Here is a 17459-nt window from a genome sequence, read left to right on the forward strand (position 1 = left end):
GACAGCAGATGAAATTCAAAAAATTAAAGCTATACAACCATTAAAACACAAGCAGTCAACATCAGCCATCAAGTACAGGGATATCTGCTGGGCACAGCAAGCTGGGAGGAAGCAGCAGATGGCCCTAGTCCCAGCGCATCAGTGTCCTTACCGTTGTCACAGTTTTTACAGGCATCATGGGAAAGGAGAACTTTAAGGGGAGATTTGAAAGAAGATAATGAGGTAGCTCTGTAGACATTTAGCAAAGCAGGAGTGACAACCTGAGAGATAGCGCAACGAGTCTTAGGCTCCCACCTGGAAAATGTCAGACCTGGTTTGAGAGGATCTTACTGTGCGCAGTTTCAGTGCCACAGTTTCAGCACCCCAAAAAATAAGGTCATTAAAATCCAGTGACAATTTGAAGCATTCTGACTAGACTTGTGCAGGACCTGGAATCATAGACGCGGATCACTGGATTCCATGGGCTCTGTGAGGCTGGAAAACTCACCTGCCAATCACAGCTAATCTGTGGTGCTGCCCAACAGACGATTGGTGGCTTGAGGAAGGGCTCAGGAGGATGGAGAGCAGAGGGTCGGCAGGGCCTTGGAGAAAGTGGGGGAGGAGGCAATGGACCTATGGATACAGTGGGTGTATACCACTTCCAGGGCAAAATAAAAATCAGTGCCTGAGCCTGAAAGTTCCATTTTCTGTAAAGGCCTGCAATTTTGAAATTTGCTTTTGTTCCATGTTGGAACACACCATCACATTTTCGTGTTTCCTGTAAAACACATTTTTAAAAAATAAATTTGTTTCAGGTCAGAGGAACACAAAGGTGAATTTAGAGTCAACTATAAAAATAAAATAAATTGCAAAACATTTAGGGCTTGGGGTTTTTTTTGGGTTTTTTTTTTGCAAACTAATTTTTGTCAAAATTGACATTTCCTGATAATTTCAACAAGATTCTCAACCAGCTCTAATTTCAGCATATCCTTGTGAAGGATGAACTTTGGGAATATAATTGTGTGTAGCAGCAATTCCTAAACTGACAGCAAAAAAAAAAACAACAAAAAATTGCTTGCTAATCTGCAGGGTTGAGTGAGTGCTAGCAATATCTCCTGCTCACCTAGACATGCTTCTTTTGGGGTATGAAGCACCTCATAATGGAGGCATAAGAGGGGAATACAGTAGCTTCCTGCGTGGACAGACTATGAATGGGAATGCAGCTCCATTCACTTTCTTCCCATCAGAGAGGAAAATATTCAACTGCTTCCAGCTGGCAGCCAAATTTTGGAAAGGAGCAATGGATTTGGTGAACATAGTGCTCTGGTGCTAGAAACATAGTCTGGTAGAAGAAATCGGACCAACCCTAACCCTAACCCAGAAGATTCCAGCTATAGACAACAGAGAAAAAGTAGGGACCAAAATTGACCACCAATGGCTCGTAAAGCCCAATGCTGGGCAGATGGACCTGCAGGGGCTGGTCAAAACCAGCTGTGGCCAAAAAAGAGCAGCAGGGGATGGAGGATGCTGAAAGACTCCAAAAGAGAGTGGTAGAGACCATCATAGACCAATACAATCCTACAGAGTCAGTAGAGTCCAGTGAGTGATTAAGGAACAGTAGGCTAAGGATAATGGGATCTACTAGAATTCCCAAGTGTTTCCGATGCAGACGCTGCTATCGAGTGGGCTGTAAGCGGAAGACCGTCCAGTGGCAAAATCCCCTCCATGAGACCATCCTGGCAACTCTCCCACATGCCTTGCCTACCTCTCGGTTCCTTAGGCTATAGACAAGAGGGCTGAGGAGTGGGGTGAACACAGTGTAGAGCAGGGAGAGCGTCTTTCTGAGGTTCAGCCCTGTGTTGGCCCTGGGAGACATGTACATGGCCACCAGCGTCCCGTAGAACAGGGTCACCACAGTGAGGTGGGAGGAGCAAGTTGAGAAGGCTTTGCGCCTCCCTGAAGCAAAAGAGACCCTCAGCAGTGCCCAAGCAATGCACACGTAAGAAGCAACTGTTAGGAGGAAGGGGGAGGCTGGGATGAAGGACAGGAAGAATGTGGCTGTCTGGATCATAGAGGTGTCAGCACAGGAGAGCGCCAGCAGGGGCTGGAAATCGCAGAAGTAGTGGTCTATCTCATGGGGCCCACAGAAGCTCAAGGCCGAGAGCAAGAGTGACACAATCCCCATGAACAGGAACCCTCCCACCCACGCCCCAAACACCAGCTGTCCACAGAACCTGCCACTCATGAGGGAAGGGTAACGGAGCGGGTGGCATACGGCCAAATATCGGTCATAAGACATGGCCGCCAGCAGGAAGCATTCCACGGTAGCCAGGGTGCCGAAGAGATAGAGCTGCATGATGCAGCCGCCCAGGGATATTGTCACAGTGCCTGTCTTGAGACCAGAAAGCATCATGGGGGTGATGTTGGATGTGGAGATCATCTCGAGGCAGGACAGGCTGGAGAGGAAGAAATACATCGGGGTGTGGAGATGCGGGTCCAGCAGCACCAGCAGCACCAGGAGGAGGTTGGTAGCCATGGATATGATATAGATGGCAAGAAAGCCAGTAAAAAGCAGGATCCCCAGCTCTTTGAGGTCCCCAAATCCCAGAAGGAGGATCTGGGAGATGGAGGTGATGTTTCCAGAGCCTGTCTCCTTCATAGGGAGGATCTGGGAGAAAGAGAGTCAGCAGATAATTATGAAACGATGAAACAAAAAACCTACCCATAAAATAAGAACATAAGAATGGCCATAGTGGGTCAGACCAAAAGTCCATCCAGCCCAGTACCCTATCTGGTGACAGTGGTCAATGCCAGGTGTCCCAGAGGGAGTGAATCAAACAGGTAATGATCAAGCGATCACTCTCCTGCCATCCATCTCCACCCTCTGACAAACAGAGGCTAGGGACACCATTCTTTACCCATACTGGCTAATAGCCATTAATGGACTTAACCTCCATGAATTTATCTAGTTCTCTTTTAAACCCTGTTATAGTACTAGCCTTCACAACCTCCTCAGGCAAGGAGTTCCACAGATTGACTATGTGCTGTGTGAAGAAGAACTTCCTTTTATTAGTTTTAAAACTGCTGCCCATTAGTTTCATTTCATAGACCCTAGTTCTTATATTATGAGAACAAGTAAATAACTTTTCCTTGTTCACTTTCTCCACACCACTCATGATTTTATAGGCCTCTATCATATCCCCCCTTAGTCTCCTCTTTTCCAAGCTGAAAAGTCCCGGTCTCATATGGGACCCATTCCAAACCCCTCAGCATTTTAGTTTCCCTTCTCTGAACCTTTTCTAATGCCAGTATATCTTTTTTGAGATGAGGAGATTCCACCACCTCCCTAGGAACCCATCCCAGCACTTCCCCACCCTCCTAGGGAAATAGACAAATGCAGAGTCCTGCTCTTGGAATGGAAGATTCCCAGGCACTGCTACTGTCTGTGGATCAACTGGCTAAGCAGTGATTCTGTGACGAAAAAAACATGGGAACGACAGTGGATGATAAGCTGGAAATGAGTCAACTGTGTGCCTTTGCAGCCAAGAAGGCTAAGAGTATTAGGGTGCATTAATAGAGGCATTGCCAGCAGATCTAGAGAAGTGATTATTCCCCTTTATTCGGCACTGGGAAGGCCACATCTGGAGAATTGTGTCCAGTTCTGCCTCCCTTCCTCTCACACTACAGAAAGAATGTAGACGTTTTGGAGAGTGTCCAGCAGAGGGCAAAAAAATGATTTGGGGGGCTGGAGCACATAATTTATGAGAAGAGGCTAAGGGATTTGAGGTTGTTTAGTCTGCAAAAGAGAAGAATTGGGGGGGATTGATAGCAGCAAAGAGAATGGAGAGAGTCTGTTCTCAGTAGTGACAGATGACAGAATGAGGAGCGATGGTCTCAAATGTCAGTGTAGGAGGTCTAGGATGTATATTAGGAAAAACTATTTCCCTAGGAGGATGGGGAAGCACTGGGATGGTTCCCTAGGGAGGGGGTGGAATCTCCATCCCTAAGAGTTTTTAAATCCCGGCTTGACAAAGCCCTGGCTGGGATGATTTAGTTGGGATTGGTCCTACTTTTAGCAGGGGATTAGACTCAATGACTTCCTGAAGTCTCTTCCAACGCTGTGATTCTCTGATTCTCTGATTCAGACATTTTCTGTTTAAATTATATCAAAGAAACACTGGGTTTTCAACTCAACACTTCTTCTCTGAAAGTCTGTTCTCTTTGAAAGACAACCTGTGTAGCGGAAAACTCAAAACATTAATTTTCCTTAATTTAGCTGAAAAAATGCTTCAGTTTCCTTTGGTTTATCAGAAATTCTCTGTTTCCAAATGAACTAACACAAAACCAATAAAGGTTGGCTTTCAGAATTTCGATGGCGAGCCAGCTGTTTTCAGAGAGGAGGAAAAACATCCTGCAAGGAGCTGTAAATGTTTCAGTAATTAAGTATAAAACACTTGCAAGTGCTCCCCTTCTCTCTGACAGTTCCATTATGAAATCTACCCAGGACATAAACATCTGACCCTGTTTGATTGAAATAACAAACTTACCGTGTCGGGCTTTTGGGGATGTTTCCCAGCCTTTGCTGCTCCAGACACTTCACTGCCAGGATTCTGCCCGTCATTGCCTGTCTGTGTGAATAATTCCCCTTCACTGGGTTACCCCGCAGCTGGTTCCCTGCCCCTCCATTGTATTTTCCCATCTTGGGCTGCCTGAAGGACTAAACAGGATGGAGGCAGAAACCTCCCCACCCCCAGCTGAGAAACTGCTCCCGGCTCGTTCAGGCTGCAAACATGGTCCCGACTCCGGATGTCCCCGGCTCCAGAGCTGAGTAGCTGAACCTGGAATCCAGGGCTGTGAGCCCAGCTCTCATTTCACCCTTCCCTAGCTGAGCTGGACCCCACAGAGGGGAACACGAAGTACCCTGGATCTCACACCACGGCAGCACCCCTAGAAGGAATCGGGCTACACAGACAGCAGGGCTGAGGAGATTACAATATAAGCTCTAGATTGGTAGTACAATCACGTGACAGAGAAAAGCCCAGAGCTACCATGCCCCAAAGCCCCAGCGGGTCTGGGACAGCCTGGTCCTTCATTAACCCCACACAAGCCGCTCTGGGAAAGCAGAGATTTTGTGTGTGTGTGTCTGGTACCTATGGATGAGGAGTCTCCCACAAAGGCAAGGGGAGGAGACACCATGATTCTCCAAGGTTGGGAGGTTCCCGGTGACCACTCCCCAGGAAAAACAAAGTAGGAAGTGGTTGTTTCTCAGGATGACAGAGGGACTCATCTTCCTGCGTGCCCTGGCTTCCCAGGAGGTTCGTTGCTAGCCAGGGGCCCATATCCAAGATATTAGAGAAGGATTGTTAAGAATCATCTGGCCCTCTCACCAGTACCCCGTGCTGCTCACCCATATGGGCATTAATGACACTGCGAGGTATGACTTTGAACAGATCAGCAGTGACTACTCAGAGGGGGATGGAACTGCGAGCACAGGGCTCCCAGGAGCCTGCCAGGGGCCAGAAGAGATTTGCACCATCCTGGTCTGGGGTGGAGATCCTGGCCCTCGTCAATGTGTGGGGCAAAGAGGAGACCCAGCAGGATCTTTGCTCCAGACAATGCAACACTGACATGTATGGCTGGATGGCTGAGACCCTGTCCGTGAAGGGCCACCAACACCGGATTCTGGAGCAGGTTGGAGTAAGGTCAAGGAGCTCTGGTAGGGGTACACCAGGGCCAGGGAGCACAGCTCTTGCTCCGGGGCAGAACACCACTCCTGCCCCTATTACAAAGAGTTCTACCCCATCCTGGGGTACGGTGCAGCCCCTTCCCCACCCCTGGTGCTGGACTCGGGGCTGGACGACGACAAGCTATAGGAGGAGGAGACGTCCAGCCCCATCACACTGGAGGACCCCAGGGCCTGGATGTCTCCCAAGTATCCTCCAAGGCCAGGGAGGGCTCAACAGTGCATTTAGCTTTTCACACACACAGGATGAAGGGGGCGGGTGCTGAGGGGCTGGGGTGCGATTGTCGCTCGGCCTTCTCAGACTGGCCCTCACGCTGCGCTCCGTGCACGCGGATGCACGTGCGGCACCGATGTGTGCCACGCAGCCCCAGGAGGCAGCCCTCAGGCTCCTGATCACAGGCTGTAGGGAGGCCACCCACACGTCTGACCCACCACCAGCCACTGCTGGAAGCAGGCTGCAGACAAGGGCACACGCCCGCCAGCACACAGACTGCGGAGTGCCGCACGCGGGCATGCCTGCCTGCTCGAGGCACCACCCACTCCTGGAAAAGCCTATTCTGAATGAAGCAGCCTACCCACACTGCTGCACAAACTGCAGCATGGCAGTGTGGGGCCATGACATGCCCAGGGGCAGCTCTGGCTGCATGGCAAGAAGAATGCCGTGGTGCCCCAAAGCTGGGCAACCAGAGCATACACTGCTAAAGCTTTGCTGTCACTCAGAGAGATAGGCAAGCATGCAGCAGGAGAACCTGAGAAATGGCTGTCCAGCATGCTCCCTTTAAGCACGTCTCAGATAGCCGTAGGCAACAGCACCGGAAAGCAACTGCTGACCTAATGCCCTGTCTGAACTGGTTCTGTGTGGCCCATTATGCGAGATAGCGTCCAATCTGTATGGATGCTATCTTTCGAAATTGCAAATCGCTATTTTGTTGCGCTTTTTGTGTGTGGACTCTCTCTTTCGAAATAAGCTTTTCTGGAAGATCTCTTCTACAAAAGCTTATTCCGTATGAAGCTTGCAGTCTAGACATCGCCTTAGTTTGTGATGTAGACAAGAGGTACAACTTAGTTTGTAATGCTAGCAAGAAGCAAGACCTTACAGCAAACGTTGTCCAATCATGCGAGACAATGTGAAATAGAAGCACACGAAACTTATAAGGCATTAAACATCATAACTATTCTTATACCAATACTAAAATATACATTTTGGCTACTGATATAACAATGGATTTTGTTATTCAAGTACTTCATAGTATTATAGGCTGAAAGAGACCTCAGGAGGTCATCACGTCCAGCTCTCTGCCCAATGCAGGACCAATCCCAACTTCCAGTCAACTTGAATAGTCCCTCCAGAAGACGTTGGCAAAACTGCCATCTCTTAATATTTTCCAAATGCAGAATGAAATCACAGTCAAGGAGAGATGGTGGACATTTTAATTCTTAGTGAATAAGCTCCACACAAGAAGTTTCCTCAGTGCAACTTTGATCTCCTTGTTCCTAATGCTGTAAATGACCGGATTCAGCATTGGAGGCAACACAGCATAGAGCACACCGACTGTGAGATCTAGATTTGTTGCTGAGCTGGAGGTGGGTTTCAAGTACTCAAAGAAGCCAGTAGAAAGTAGCAAAGAGACTACAGTGAGGTGGGGGAGGCAAGTGGAGAAGGCTTTATGCCGGCCCTGCTTAGAGGGGATTCTCAACACCGCTTTGAAGATCTGAACATAAGACACAAGGATATAAACAAAGCAATTAAAAGTTAAAAACAAACCAAAGCCAATAACCCCAACTTCACTGAGGTAGGAGTCAGAGCAGGCCAGCTTGAGGAGCTGTGGGATTTCACAGAAGAACTGGTTGAGGATCTTGGACTGGCAGAAGGGTAATCTGAAGGTGTTCCCGGTGTTCAGGGCAGAGAAGACAATACATGTGATCCAGGCACTGCCTGCCATCCGAACACATGCTCCCCTGTTCATCACTCTCTCGTAGTGCAGCGGGTGGCAGATGGCCACATATCTGTCATAGGCCATGATGGTGAGTAAAGCAAGATCAGCCGAGGTGAAGACGAAAAAGAGAAAAACTTGCATGACACAGGCAGGATAGGAAATCAAGCTGGTGTTCAGGAGGGAGTTGGCCATGGATTTGGGGATGGTGACAGAGATGGAGCCAAGGTCTATAACAGACAGATTCACCAGGAAGAAGAACATGGGGGTGTGAAGATGGCGGTCAAGGGCTATGGCTGAGATGATGAGAAGATTCCCCACCAGGACGGCCAGATAAAGCATCAGGAACACCACAAAGTGCAGAATCTGCAGCTCCCGCACGTCAGAGAATCCCCGGAGCAGGAATTCGGTCACGGTGCTTCCATTGGACATTGTCTTCCTCAGTTCACAGCGTGGTGGCTGCGGAGGGAAAGGCACAGACAGGGGTGGGGATTAGAGTGAAATGTAGAATGGCCCTGATTCCCTTCTGTCATGCTGTGGGTGTCCATGAAGCCCAGCGCCCATTCCAGCTACTCGCTAGGGGCGGTGAGTTACCACACAAGCTGCATCCATCTGAACCATCTAAAGATTGAGCTCAGGATGTGGCTGGACACAACGCTGTGTGACGGATGGAGCTCTAGCTGAGATGGATCCCCTTTCCATGAACAGCTCGCTCTTGGCTACGAGCATGAATCTAAAATAATAAAGTCCCAGCAGGGCCTGAAAACCACTTTCCCGGGAAATGTGACACCCAGTGTTTCAATATCCTGCAGGGCAGCTCCTCTATCATGTTCCACTGCAATACTGCATGGACGTCTTGCCGCCTCTGTATTGATTTACGAGACAGAATCCCACTTCTTACTGGCTAGTAACACCAGTCAGCGACTTCTCTATTGTGTCATTGCCTCTCATTTCATGCAAGTGCAGTTGCCTGGTGTTCAGGAGATTAGGGATGCATTCTTGGCTCCGCCACTCAACAATGTCCTTCAGATTTATGGGGGCCTACACAGTCCTATTAGGCTGGTGCCCACTTTGAAGTTAACTAGATCCTCTCCAGAAGAAATAGGACCATCGAAGAAGGGTAGGAGGAGTCAGGTAGGTGGACACTACGAACCCACAGTGCCCCAAGTTTGTGGGTACCCTAAGTAACTTTGTATTCTGTTGTGGGACTTTGGACTAGTCACGTACCCTCCCTCTAATTGTTCCCCCTCCCGTTCTCTGCTTTTTCTGCAGGCACTGTGAGCTGTGTGATGGTTGTCCAGTGTCTTATGTGTATGTTCTCTGCCCCTATGTACAGCATCTGTAGTTAGCCGGCAGCAGTAGAGAGGCATATGACGCTAAAGCCAAATATCTAGGTACTAATCTTACTCCTCTGTGTCCTTGGACATAGTCAAAAGAGACTCTTGATGGGGGCTTCAATTCACTGTACCCCATCTAAGGCATTGATATGTTTAATATCAGTGCTATGGGCTACCAACTAGTCTGCTGTCTCAGTCTTATCATTTAACAAGTATACCCTAAGATGCAAATCAGGGATAATCAGGCATTTACTGTTTAAATATTTTCAAAGAAACACTGAGTTTTGAAGATGAGAAATCTTCCGTGGAAGAGTTTTACTGCTGAAAGACAACCTGTGTACTGGGAATTTCAAAACTTTAGTTTTCCTTAATTTGGCTGAAAATGTTTCCCTTTCCCACAATTTACCTAAAATTGTCTGGTTCTTCATCAACAAAAACAAAAGTTTGGTTTTCATAATTTCTATGACAGGTCAACTTTTTGCTTCTGGGAGGGGGGAAAAACCTCCAACTAGCTAGAAATATTTCACTAAATACAGATAACAATTCTACTTGTCGCTCCCACTTCCATTATGAAAGCTGCCCAGGACTTTGACACCTAACCCCATTGGATTGAAATAACAGACTTACCGTGCCGGGCGTTGCGGGATGCTGCACCAGACACGTCACTGGCGGGATTCTGCTGTCACTGCCTGTCTGTGTGAATAATGCTCCATCACTGCGCTATCCAACAGCTGTTTCCCTGTTCCACCCAAGTATTTTGGGCAGGCTTGGCCAAGAGGTGAAGACCTAAACAGGATGGGGGCAGAAAGATCCCAACTCCCAGTTGTGAAATTGCTCCTGGCTTGTCCAGGCTGCAAACATGGTCACAGCTCAGGCTGTCCCTGCTCTGGGCTGAGGAGCTGAACCCGGTCTCCAGGCCTGTGAACCCAGCTCAGATGTCACCTCTAGAGCAAACTGCCACCTTCCTCTAGCTGAGCCTGACCCCGAGAGGGGAACATGAGGTGCCCTGGCCTCACACTGTGGCAGCATCCCTGGAAAGAGCCTGGCTACCCACAAGGAAGGGCTGAGGAGCAGTGGGAAGCAGATTGCAGAAGAAGCTATTTATTGGTAGCACAGACATGCGACAGAGAACAGCCCAGAGCTGACGTGCACCAGGGCCCCAGCTGGCCTGGGACCGCCTGCTCCTTCATTAACCCCACACAAGCTACTCTGGGAGGGCAGAGATTTTTTTTGTCTCCTGTGCTGCATCAGCAACTCTTGGGATGCAGCCACCAGGGCATCCTGCAGATCAATCTTAGATTTTGGTCACTAAGAAGCAGCCGGAGCGAAACTGGAGTGGAACGAGGTGTACAGCTAGTGTACAGCTAGTTCGGATTAGGAAGCCTAATCCAAACTAGCTACTCCGTGCCGCGTGTAGCCGCGTGGCACGGGGTTCGAACTAGCCGGCATTTAAAAATGGTGCCGGCCAGCTTCATGCAAATGAAGCCCGGGAAATTCAAGTCCCGGGCTTCATTTGCAACTGCGGATGACTACATTACCCCTTATAGTTCGAACTAGCGGGGTAGTGTAGACATACCCAGGGAGAACAGAGATTTTTGAGTGTGTCTGGTATCTATAGATGAGAAATCTCCCACAGAGGCAAGGGGAGCAGATGCCATATTCCTCCAAGGCTGGGAGGTTCCTGGTGACCACTCCTCAGAGGAAACAAAGAGGGAGGCGGTTGCTTCTCAGGGAGACAGAGGGACTCATCTACCTGTGTGCCCTGGCTTCCCAGGTGGTTCACTGCTAGCCAATCCAAGACATTACAAAGGGATTGTTAAGAATCATCTGGCCCTCTGACCAATACCCCGTGCTGCTCACTCATATGGGCATTAATGGCACTGCGAGGTATGACTCTGAGCAGATCAGGAGTGACTACCCAGAAGGGATGGAGCCGTGAGTACAGGTAGTATTCTCTTCCATCCTTCCGGTGAAGAGTAGGATCTCAGGCAGAGACAAACACATACTGGAGGGGAATGCCCAGACGTATTACCAGAAAGGCTTCAATTTCCTCCTTCATGGGATGTTGTTGGAAGAAAAAAGGCTAATGTGTGAGTCTGCCTTTAAATTAAGCTTGATGGATACAGGAAACGAAATCCCACAGGCAGTCCAGAACACAAAGACTGGGGAGAAGGATGGAAATATAGGGGCAAACATGGGACATCACAGCATGAAGAAAGAAGACAGGAGAGGGAAGAGAAAAGGGAAATCCAACAGACATCTCAGGTGTGTGTCCCATACGAAAAGGGACTGGGGAATGAAACAGAACTTGAAATACAAGGGAGAAGATCAGCGTTGTGCCTCCAATCCTTTGACGTGTTTGGAGCATATTCACCAAACTTCCCAGCCATCCATACTAGAACCAGGTGATTCCATGTGAACAGCCCCAGAAGAAATAAAGATCTGGAAGAACCAGCCCAGAAGTGTGTGGGGGAGACTAATTTCATCTCCCATGTGGGTACACCTAGACTTCAGGCTTCTTTCAGAAGAGGCTTTTTTTGGAAGAGATCTTCCAAAAAAACCTCTTCCGAAAGAGAGCATCCAAACTCAAAAGTTCATCGAAAAAGCAATCTGCTTTTTCAAAAGAGAGTGTCCAGACTGAATAGATGCTCTCTCGCATGTAACCTGTGATTGCTATGGATGGAATGACAAAAAGGGCACCTGTGGCATTTACTCTTTCATCTTCTTCCCAAAGAACTCCCTCTTTCCTGTCCACACATGCCTTTTTGTGAAAGAGCTCTTTCGCAAAAAGGCTTCTTCCTCGTAGAATGAGGATTACCAATTGCGGAAAAACCCTTCTGTTCTTTTGATTTCCTTGTGGAGGAACGCAATTGCTTTGTGGACGTTCTTCAAGTTTTCTTGGTGCCCTAGAAAGGAATTCAATTATCTTGATTTGCACCGAGGCCTTCACTGAATTAATGTGCCTAACTCCCATGGGACTTGGCTCTTTTTTATGCCACTGGCCTGCTTCACGACTTTGGGCAATAGCCAGAACTTATGAACTATATATCTAATTTCAACAGGCCCGGTTTAATATCGCATCCATATGCCTAACCTCTCCCCCCACAAAAAAGGCTTAACCCTACATTTAACCGTAGGCCTTTGGTAGTTCTTCTCTCATATTTTGAGTTAAGCGTTGGCTTATGAACTTTTTTGCAATTTACTACACTATTTATTCATTTTAAAAAAAGGGAGTACACACACTTATAGAAGGATCTAGTTGCCTTAACACATAAGAACATAAAAACATAACAGCCACACTGGGGTAAGACCAAATGTCCATCTAGCCCAATGTCCAGTCTTCCAACAATAGCCAACACTAGTTTCCCCAGTGGGAATGAACAGAACAGGGAATTAGGAATGTGAGAAAATGTGTAATTGAATACTCATGTAACCACATCAAATTTTAATGGCTAGGTTACCGCTCCTGGCCCCACTCTCAAGGCGTCCCCTGCCAACGCGGGGAGGCAGGCGAGAGCTGGGTCGCATGAGGAGTGTGGTTTAAAAACCAGCTCTGTGCACACAGAGGCCACTCCATGGGATACAATAAAATCCCATTGGTATTAAAAGAATCATTTGAACAGGAACTCAGTTGTCCAGACACATAGACTCATAGAATACTAGGACTGGAAGGGACCTCGAGAGGTCATCGAGTCCAGTCCCCTGCCCTCATGGCAGGACCAAATACTGTCTAGAACATCCCTGAAAGACATTTATCTAACCTACTCTTAAATATCTCCAGAGATGGGGATTCCACAACCTCCCTGGGCAATACATTCCAGTGTTTGATCACCCTGAGAGTTAGGAACTTTTTCCTAATGTCCAACCTAAACCTCCCTTGCTGCAGTTTAAGCCCATTGCTTCTTGTTCCATCCTCAGAGGCCAAGGTGAACAAGTTTTCTCCCTCCTCCTTATGACACCCTTTTAGATATCTGAAAACTGCTATCATGTCCCCCCTCAATCTTCTCTTTTCCAAACTAAACAAACCCAATTCCTTCAGCCTTCCCTCATAGGTCATGTTCTCTAGATCTTTAATCATTCTCGTTGCTCTTCTCTGGACCCTCTCCAATTTTTCCACATCTTTCTTGAAATGCGGTGCCAAGAACTGGACACAATACTCCAATACTCCACAATACTGGACACCTACAGAAACTTTCTTTAATTCTTCATCAATGGGGAAAGTGAAAGCCTCATTTGTTCAAAAAAGTTATCTGAAGATATTATGACATGGATACCTTAAATAGATGAAACCACCCCCAAAAATATTACCTCGATTCAGTCAAAGATACCCCCCCATGCAATTTCCTACCTCCTCAAAGTCACCTGGAATAAAGAAACAAGTTAACCCAAGAATCAATAAAATGAAACACAATTAAAAATAAACCATCAAGCAAACACATCCTCATACTCAAACCCCAATTTTTAACCTGAAAAAGCAGAAGTGGTAGAGACTGCATGAAGTCCATTAGTGACTTTCCTGTGGTTGTGGATATTCTCTGTAACAGACTCAGAGAGCACAGTGAAATTTGCATTATAAATTCCTAAGGCAAATAGATTGGTGTGTTGAAAGATTTATGGATAGATACTTAGATTCTGATTTTATCTAAATTGGTGTAATTCTAAAATAACTCATTTAACAACAGTGGAGTTAATCTTCATTTCATACAAAGATTGCGGCCCAAGTTCTTACAGAGATAATTTTGCCATTGGTTGATTATATTTATAAAGAAGTTCAGAATGAAATTACAGTGAAGGAGTGACGAGGGAAATTTTAATATTTGGTGAAGTTGGTGAATAAACTTCACACCGTCAGTTTCTTCAGTGCAGCTTTGATCTCCTTGTTCCTCATGCTGTAGATGACCGGATTCAGCATTGGAGGAACCACGGCATAGAGAACACCCATCATGAGATCCAGCCCAGATGCTGATCTGGAGTTGGGTTTCAGATACTCAACGAAACCAGTGCAAAGGAATAAAGAGACCACAATGAGGTGGGGGAGGCAGGTGGAGAAGGCTTTATGCTGTCCCTGCTCCGAGGGGATTCTCAGCACTGATTTGAAGATCTGAACATAAGACACAATGATCAAAACAAAGCAATTTAAAACAAAAAAGGCACTAAAGGCAAGAAGCCCAAGTTCACTGAGGTAGGAGTTAGAGCAGGCCAACTTGAGGAGCTGGGGGATTTCACAGAAGAACTGGTTGAGAACGTTGGAGTGGCAGAAGGGTAACCTGAAGGTGTTCCCCGTGTGCAGGGCAGAGTAGACAAAACCAGTAATCCAGGCGCTGGTGGCCATGTGGACACAAGCTCCCCAGTTCATCACTCGCTCATAATGCAGCGGGTGGCAGATGGCGACGTATCGGTCATACGCCATGACGGTGAGAAGAGCAAGATCAGTTGAAGCGAAGAGTAAATAGAGAAGGACTTGGGCGACACAGGCAGGATAGGAAATCACCCTGGTGTCCAGGAGGGAGTTGGCCATGGATTTGGGGACGGTGACGGAGATGGAGCCAAGGTCTAGGATGGACAGATTGCCCAGGAAGAAGTACATGGGGGTGTGAAGACGGCGGTCGAGGGCAATGGCTAAGATGATGAGAAGATTCCCCATCAGGGTCGCCAGGTAAAGCACCAGGAACACCACAAAGTGCAGAATCTGCAGCTCCCGGATGTCAGAGAAGCCCAGGAGCAGGAACTCGGTCACGGTGCTTTGGTTGGACATTTTCTTCCTCAGTTCACGGTGTGGTGGCTGTGGAGGGAAGGGCACAGAGAGTGGGGGGGATTAGCGTGATACATGGAATGGCCCTGATTCCCTTCAGGAATCTGTCATGATGTGTGTGGCCATGATGCGCAGTGCCTGTAAGGACTGTTGAGTTACCGCACGGGTGTCAATCGGCCTGGCGCCCGTACAGTCCACGCAGCTGCATGTGTTTGCACCATCTGAACACTGGGCTCACGATGAGGCTGGGTAGAATGCTGTGCGAAAGCTGAAGCAATTCGCAATCCCAACACTACAGCTGTATCCAAGACGGATCCCTTCTTGCTACAAAGGGGAGGCCCTGGACACGGGCATGAAACTAAAATGCTAAGATACCTGAAAACCACTTTCTGGGGACATATGACACACAGGGATTCAGAATCCTGCATGGAAGCTCATCTGTTCTACTCCATTGCCGCACCACACGGACATCCTGCTGCCTATGTCCTGTTTTATAACACAGGATCCCGCTTCCATTGGTCTGTACTGAGGGGCTAGTAACACCACTCAGCGCCTCTCTGCTGGGTACCTGCCTCTGTCCCTCCATGCCTGTGCAGCCCTGTGTCTGTCAGGAGATCTGGGAGCTAGTCTTCTCTCTGCTACTCGGCAACAGCCTTAGGTTTTATAGAGCCCTGTGCAATCCTGTTAAGCTGGTGGCAGCCTGGGGAAGGGGAATGGTGATTTTTTTAGAGTTGTGATTTTATGATCTTCACCAACACACTTAATAGAGAAGTACTGGGTGACCCAGGAGCGGATGGAATAAAAAGGAACTGCTTTATTGCCCAGGCACGTTTCCCTCGGACATTCAACACAGTGTCCGAGTGGCAACAACCTGGTGCCAATCACACCCTATTATCTATTTTAGTATGTTAATTTACGCTTCTATCACTACTAACCTTATTTAAAAACGTTAACCCCTACACAATGAATATTATTCAGATGAATACAATTATACCCGCCCCTAATTACTATTTCCAGAATTTCTAATTGAGTCTCCACTACAAACTTTTTAAATCAGCATGTTACAGAGTTTACAGAAAATTTAACCATGAAGATATTTTACACAGTACCAATGAGGATAAGCAAAAGACAGAACAAAATAAAGCAACTCCCTACTTACCTGGTTTCTTAGGCTACAAGAACGAAGAGAAAGAACGTGTTTGTACATCAGAAAGAATAATACCGGTTTTGACTGGATTCTTAATCTATCTTCCCAAAAAACAAAAGAAAAGAGCCTGTTTAAAGGGTAATGCCGTTGCTGACCCCTGAACCACTAATGTAGAGCAATTTCAGATCCCTATTAATATTTTTCCATATCCCAACAACACTAATAACATGTTTTTCAAGCAGATTTTAAACTAAGGTGCTGTTGACTAACACAAAAAATTGAGAAGCAGACAGTCGACATCCAGGGCTGGCAAACGCCTGTTAAATGGCTGATTGCCCCTTGAATGGCAATTGCAGATTCACATTTCTGCTAATAGCTGTGGCAGGCTTCTTCACTTGTATATTAGCCAGATCTCTCAGGAGAAGCAGAACCACAGAACAGGGCTAGGAAGAGCCATATAGATGGTACTAAGGTCCAGCAGTGCCCCAAATTTTTGGGAGCCCTAAGCAACGTTGTATTCTGTGTATGGGTAAGGATGGCCATGCTGTCCCTGACCTGTTTTGGGACTGTGATGCTGCGTAGGGGTTTGTGCTGTGTCTTATGCGTGTTTGGTGCCCCAATTCTCAGCTTTTGTAGTTAGTGGGTAGCAGTGGAGAGGCATATGATGCTAGAGCCAAATATCTACGTGCCAATGTTATTGACTTCCTCTATGTGCTTGGGTAGAGTTACAAGAGACTGGCAATTGACGTAGCTCAAATTGTGTAACTTATTTTGGCTTTAGCCCTGCTGTTTAGATGTGCCCAAATAGTTTAATACCTGTGCTGAGTGCTATAAACTTTGCTGCTTGCTCATTTGTACCATTTAACAAGTATCCCTTTGAAGTAGACATTGTACACATTGCAACAGAGTGCTGGGGTCAGATATTACTATTATTGGTTTATACTAATGCTCCCACTCAGTTTGAATCTAAGATGCCAGTCTGGGATAATCAGACATTTTCTGTTTAAATTATGTCAAAGAATCACTGGGGTTTCAACTCAGGAAACCGTGTGGTCAAATTTGTTTTTTCTGAAAGACAACCTGTGTACTGCCAAACTGAGAATATTAGTTTTCGTTCATGTAGCTGAAAACGTTTCACTTTCCAGCAATTTACCTGACATTGTCTGGTTCTTAATGAACAAAAACAAAATCAAGTTTGGTTTTCACAGTTTCATTGACAAGTTTGTTGGGTGGGGAAAAAGCCCTTGCCGCAGCTGGAAATGTCTCCATAAATACAGATAACAAGTTGTGAAGAGTTCTCCAGGTCAATCCCAGTTCCATTAGGAAATCTGTCCAGGACGTTAACACCATAACCTGTTTGATGGAAATAACAAACTCACCGTCCTCAGCTTTGCAGAATGTTTCCCAGCATGGGTTGCACCAGACACTTCAATGGCGGGATTCTGTCGTCATTGCCTGTGTAAGTGAATAATGCTCCACCACTGGATTATCCAAAAGCTGTTTCCCTGCTCCACCCCTGTACTTCAGGCAGGCTTGGCCAAGAGCTGAAGGTCTAAAGAGGATGGGG

The 17459-nt window shown here is 47.1% G+C and overlaps 3 protein-coding genes across 3 annotated transcripts in view; all 3 read right to left on the reverse strand.

The window, feature by feature from the left end:
* The window catches only part of LOC102463283 (olfactory receptor 11A1-like), a 22218-nt gene extending 17618 nt beyond the window's left edge, over positions 1–4600 (reverse strand). The window contains exons 1-3 of the mRNA XM_075912172.1: positions 4527–4600; positions 4318–4390; positions 1745–2647 (exon numbers count right to left, since the gene is read on the reverse strand). Coding sequence (XP_075768287.1) covers positions 1745–2647; positions 4318–4390; positions 4527–4600 — 1050 coding nt within the window. The remainder of the gene's footprint in view (positions 1–1744; positions 2648–4317; positions 4391–4526) is intronic.
* A 2552-nt stretch (positions 4601–7152) lies between these two features.
* Positions 7153–8088, reverse strand: LOC102463516 (olfactory receptor 14I1-like). Its single transcript, XM_075912230.1, has one exon. It carries the CDS (start codon positions 8086–8088, stop codon positions 7153–7155), a length of 936 nt encoding a protein of 311 aa, XP_075768345.1.
* Positions 8089–13833: 5745 nt separating this feature from the next.
* On the reverse strand, positions 13834–14748 carry LOC102463772 (olfactory receptor 14I1-like). Its single transcript, XM_075912261.1, has one exon. The coding sequence runs from the start codon at positions 14746–14748 to the stop codon at positions 13834–13836; it is 915 nt and encodes a 304-aa protein (XP_075768376.1).
* Positions 14749–17459: the final 2711 nt, after the last annotated feature.

Source organism: Pelodiscus sinensis, chromosome 30, assembly GCF_049634645.1.
Source record: "Pelodiscus sinensis isolate JC-2024 chromosome 30, ASM4963464v1, whole genome shotgun sequence".
Lineage (NCBI taxonomy): Eukaryota > Metazoa > Chordata > Testudines > Trionychidae > Pelodiscus > Pelodiscus sinensis.

Bases quoted from the DNA above. Each gene is read 5' to 3' on its own strand.
- LOC102463516 (XM_075912230.1), bottom strand. From the start codon at position 8,088: ATGTCCAATGGAAGCACCGTGACCGAATTCCTGCTCCGGGGATTCTCT.
- LOC102463772 (XM_075912261.1), bottom strand. From the start codon at position 14,748: ATGTCCAACCAAAGCACCGTGACCGAGTTCCTGCTCCTGGGCTTCTCT.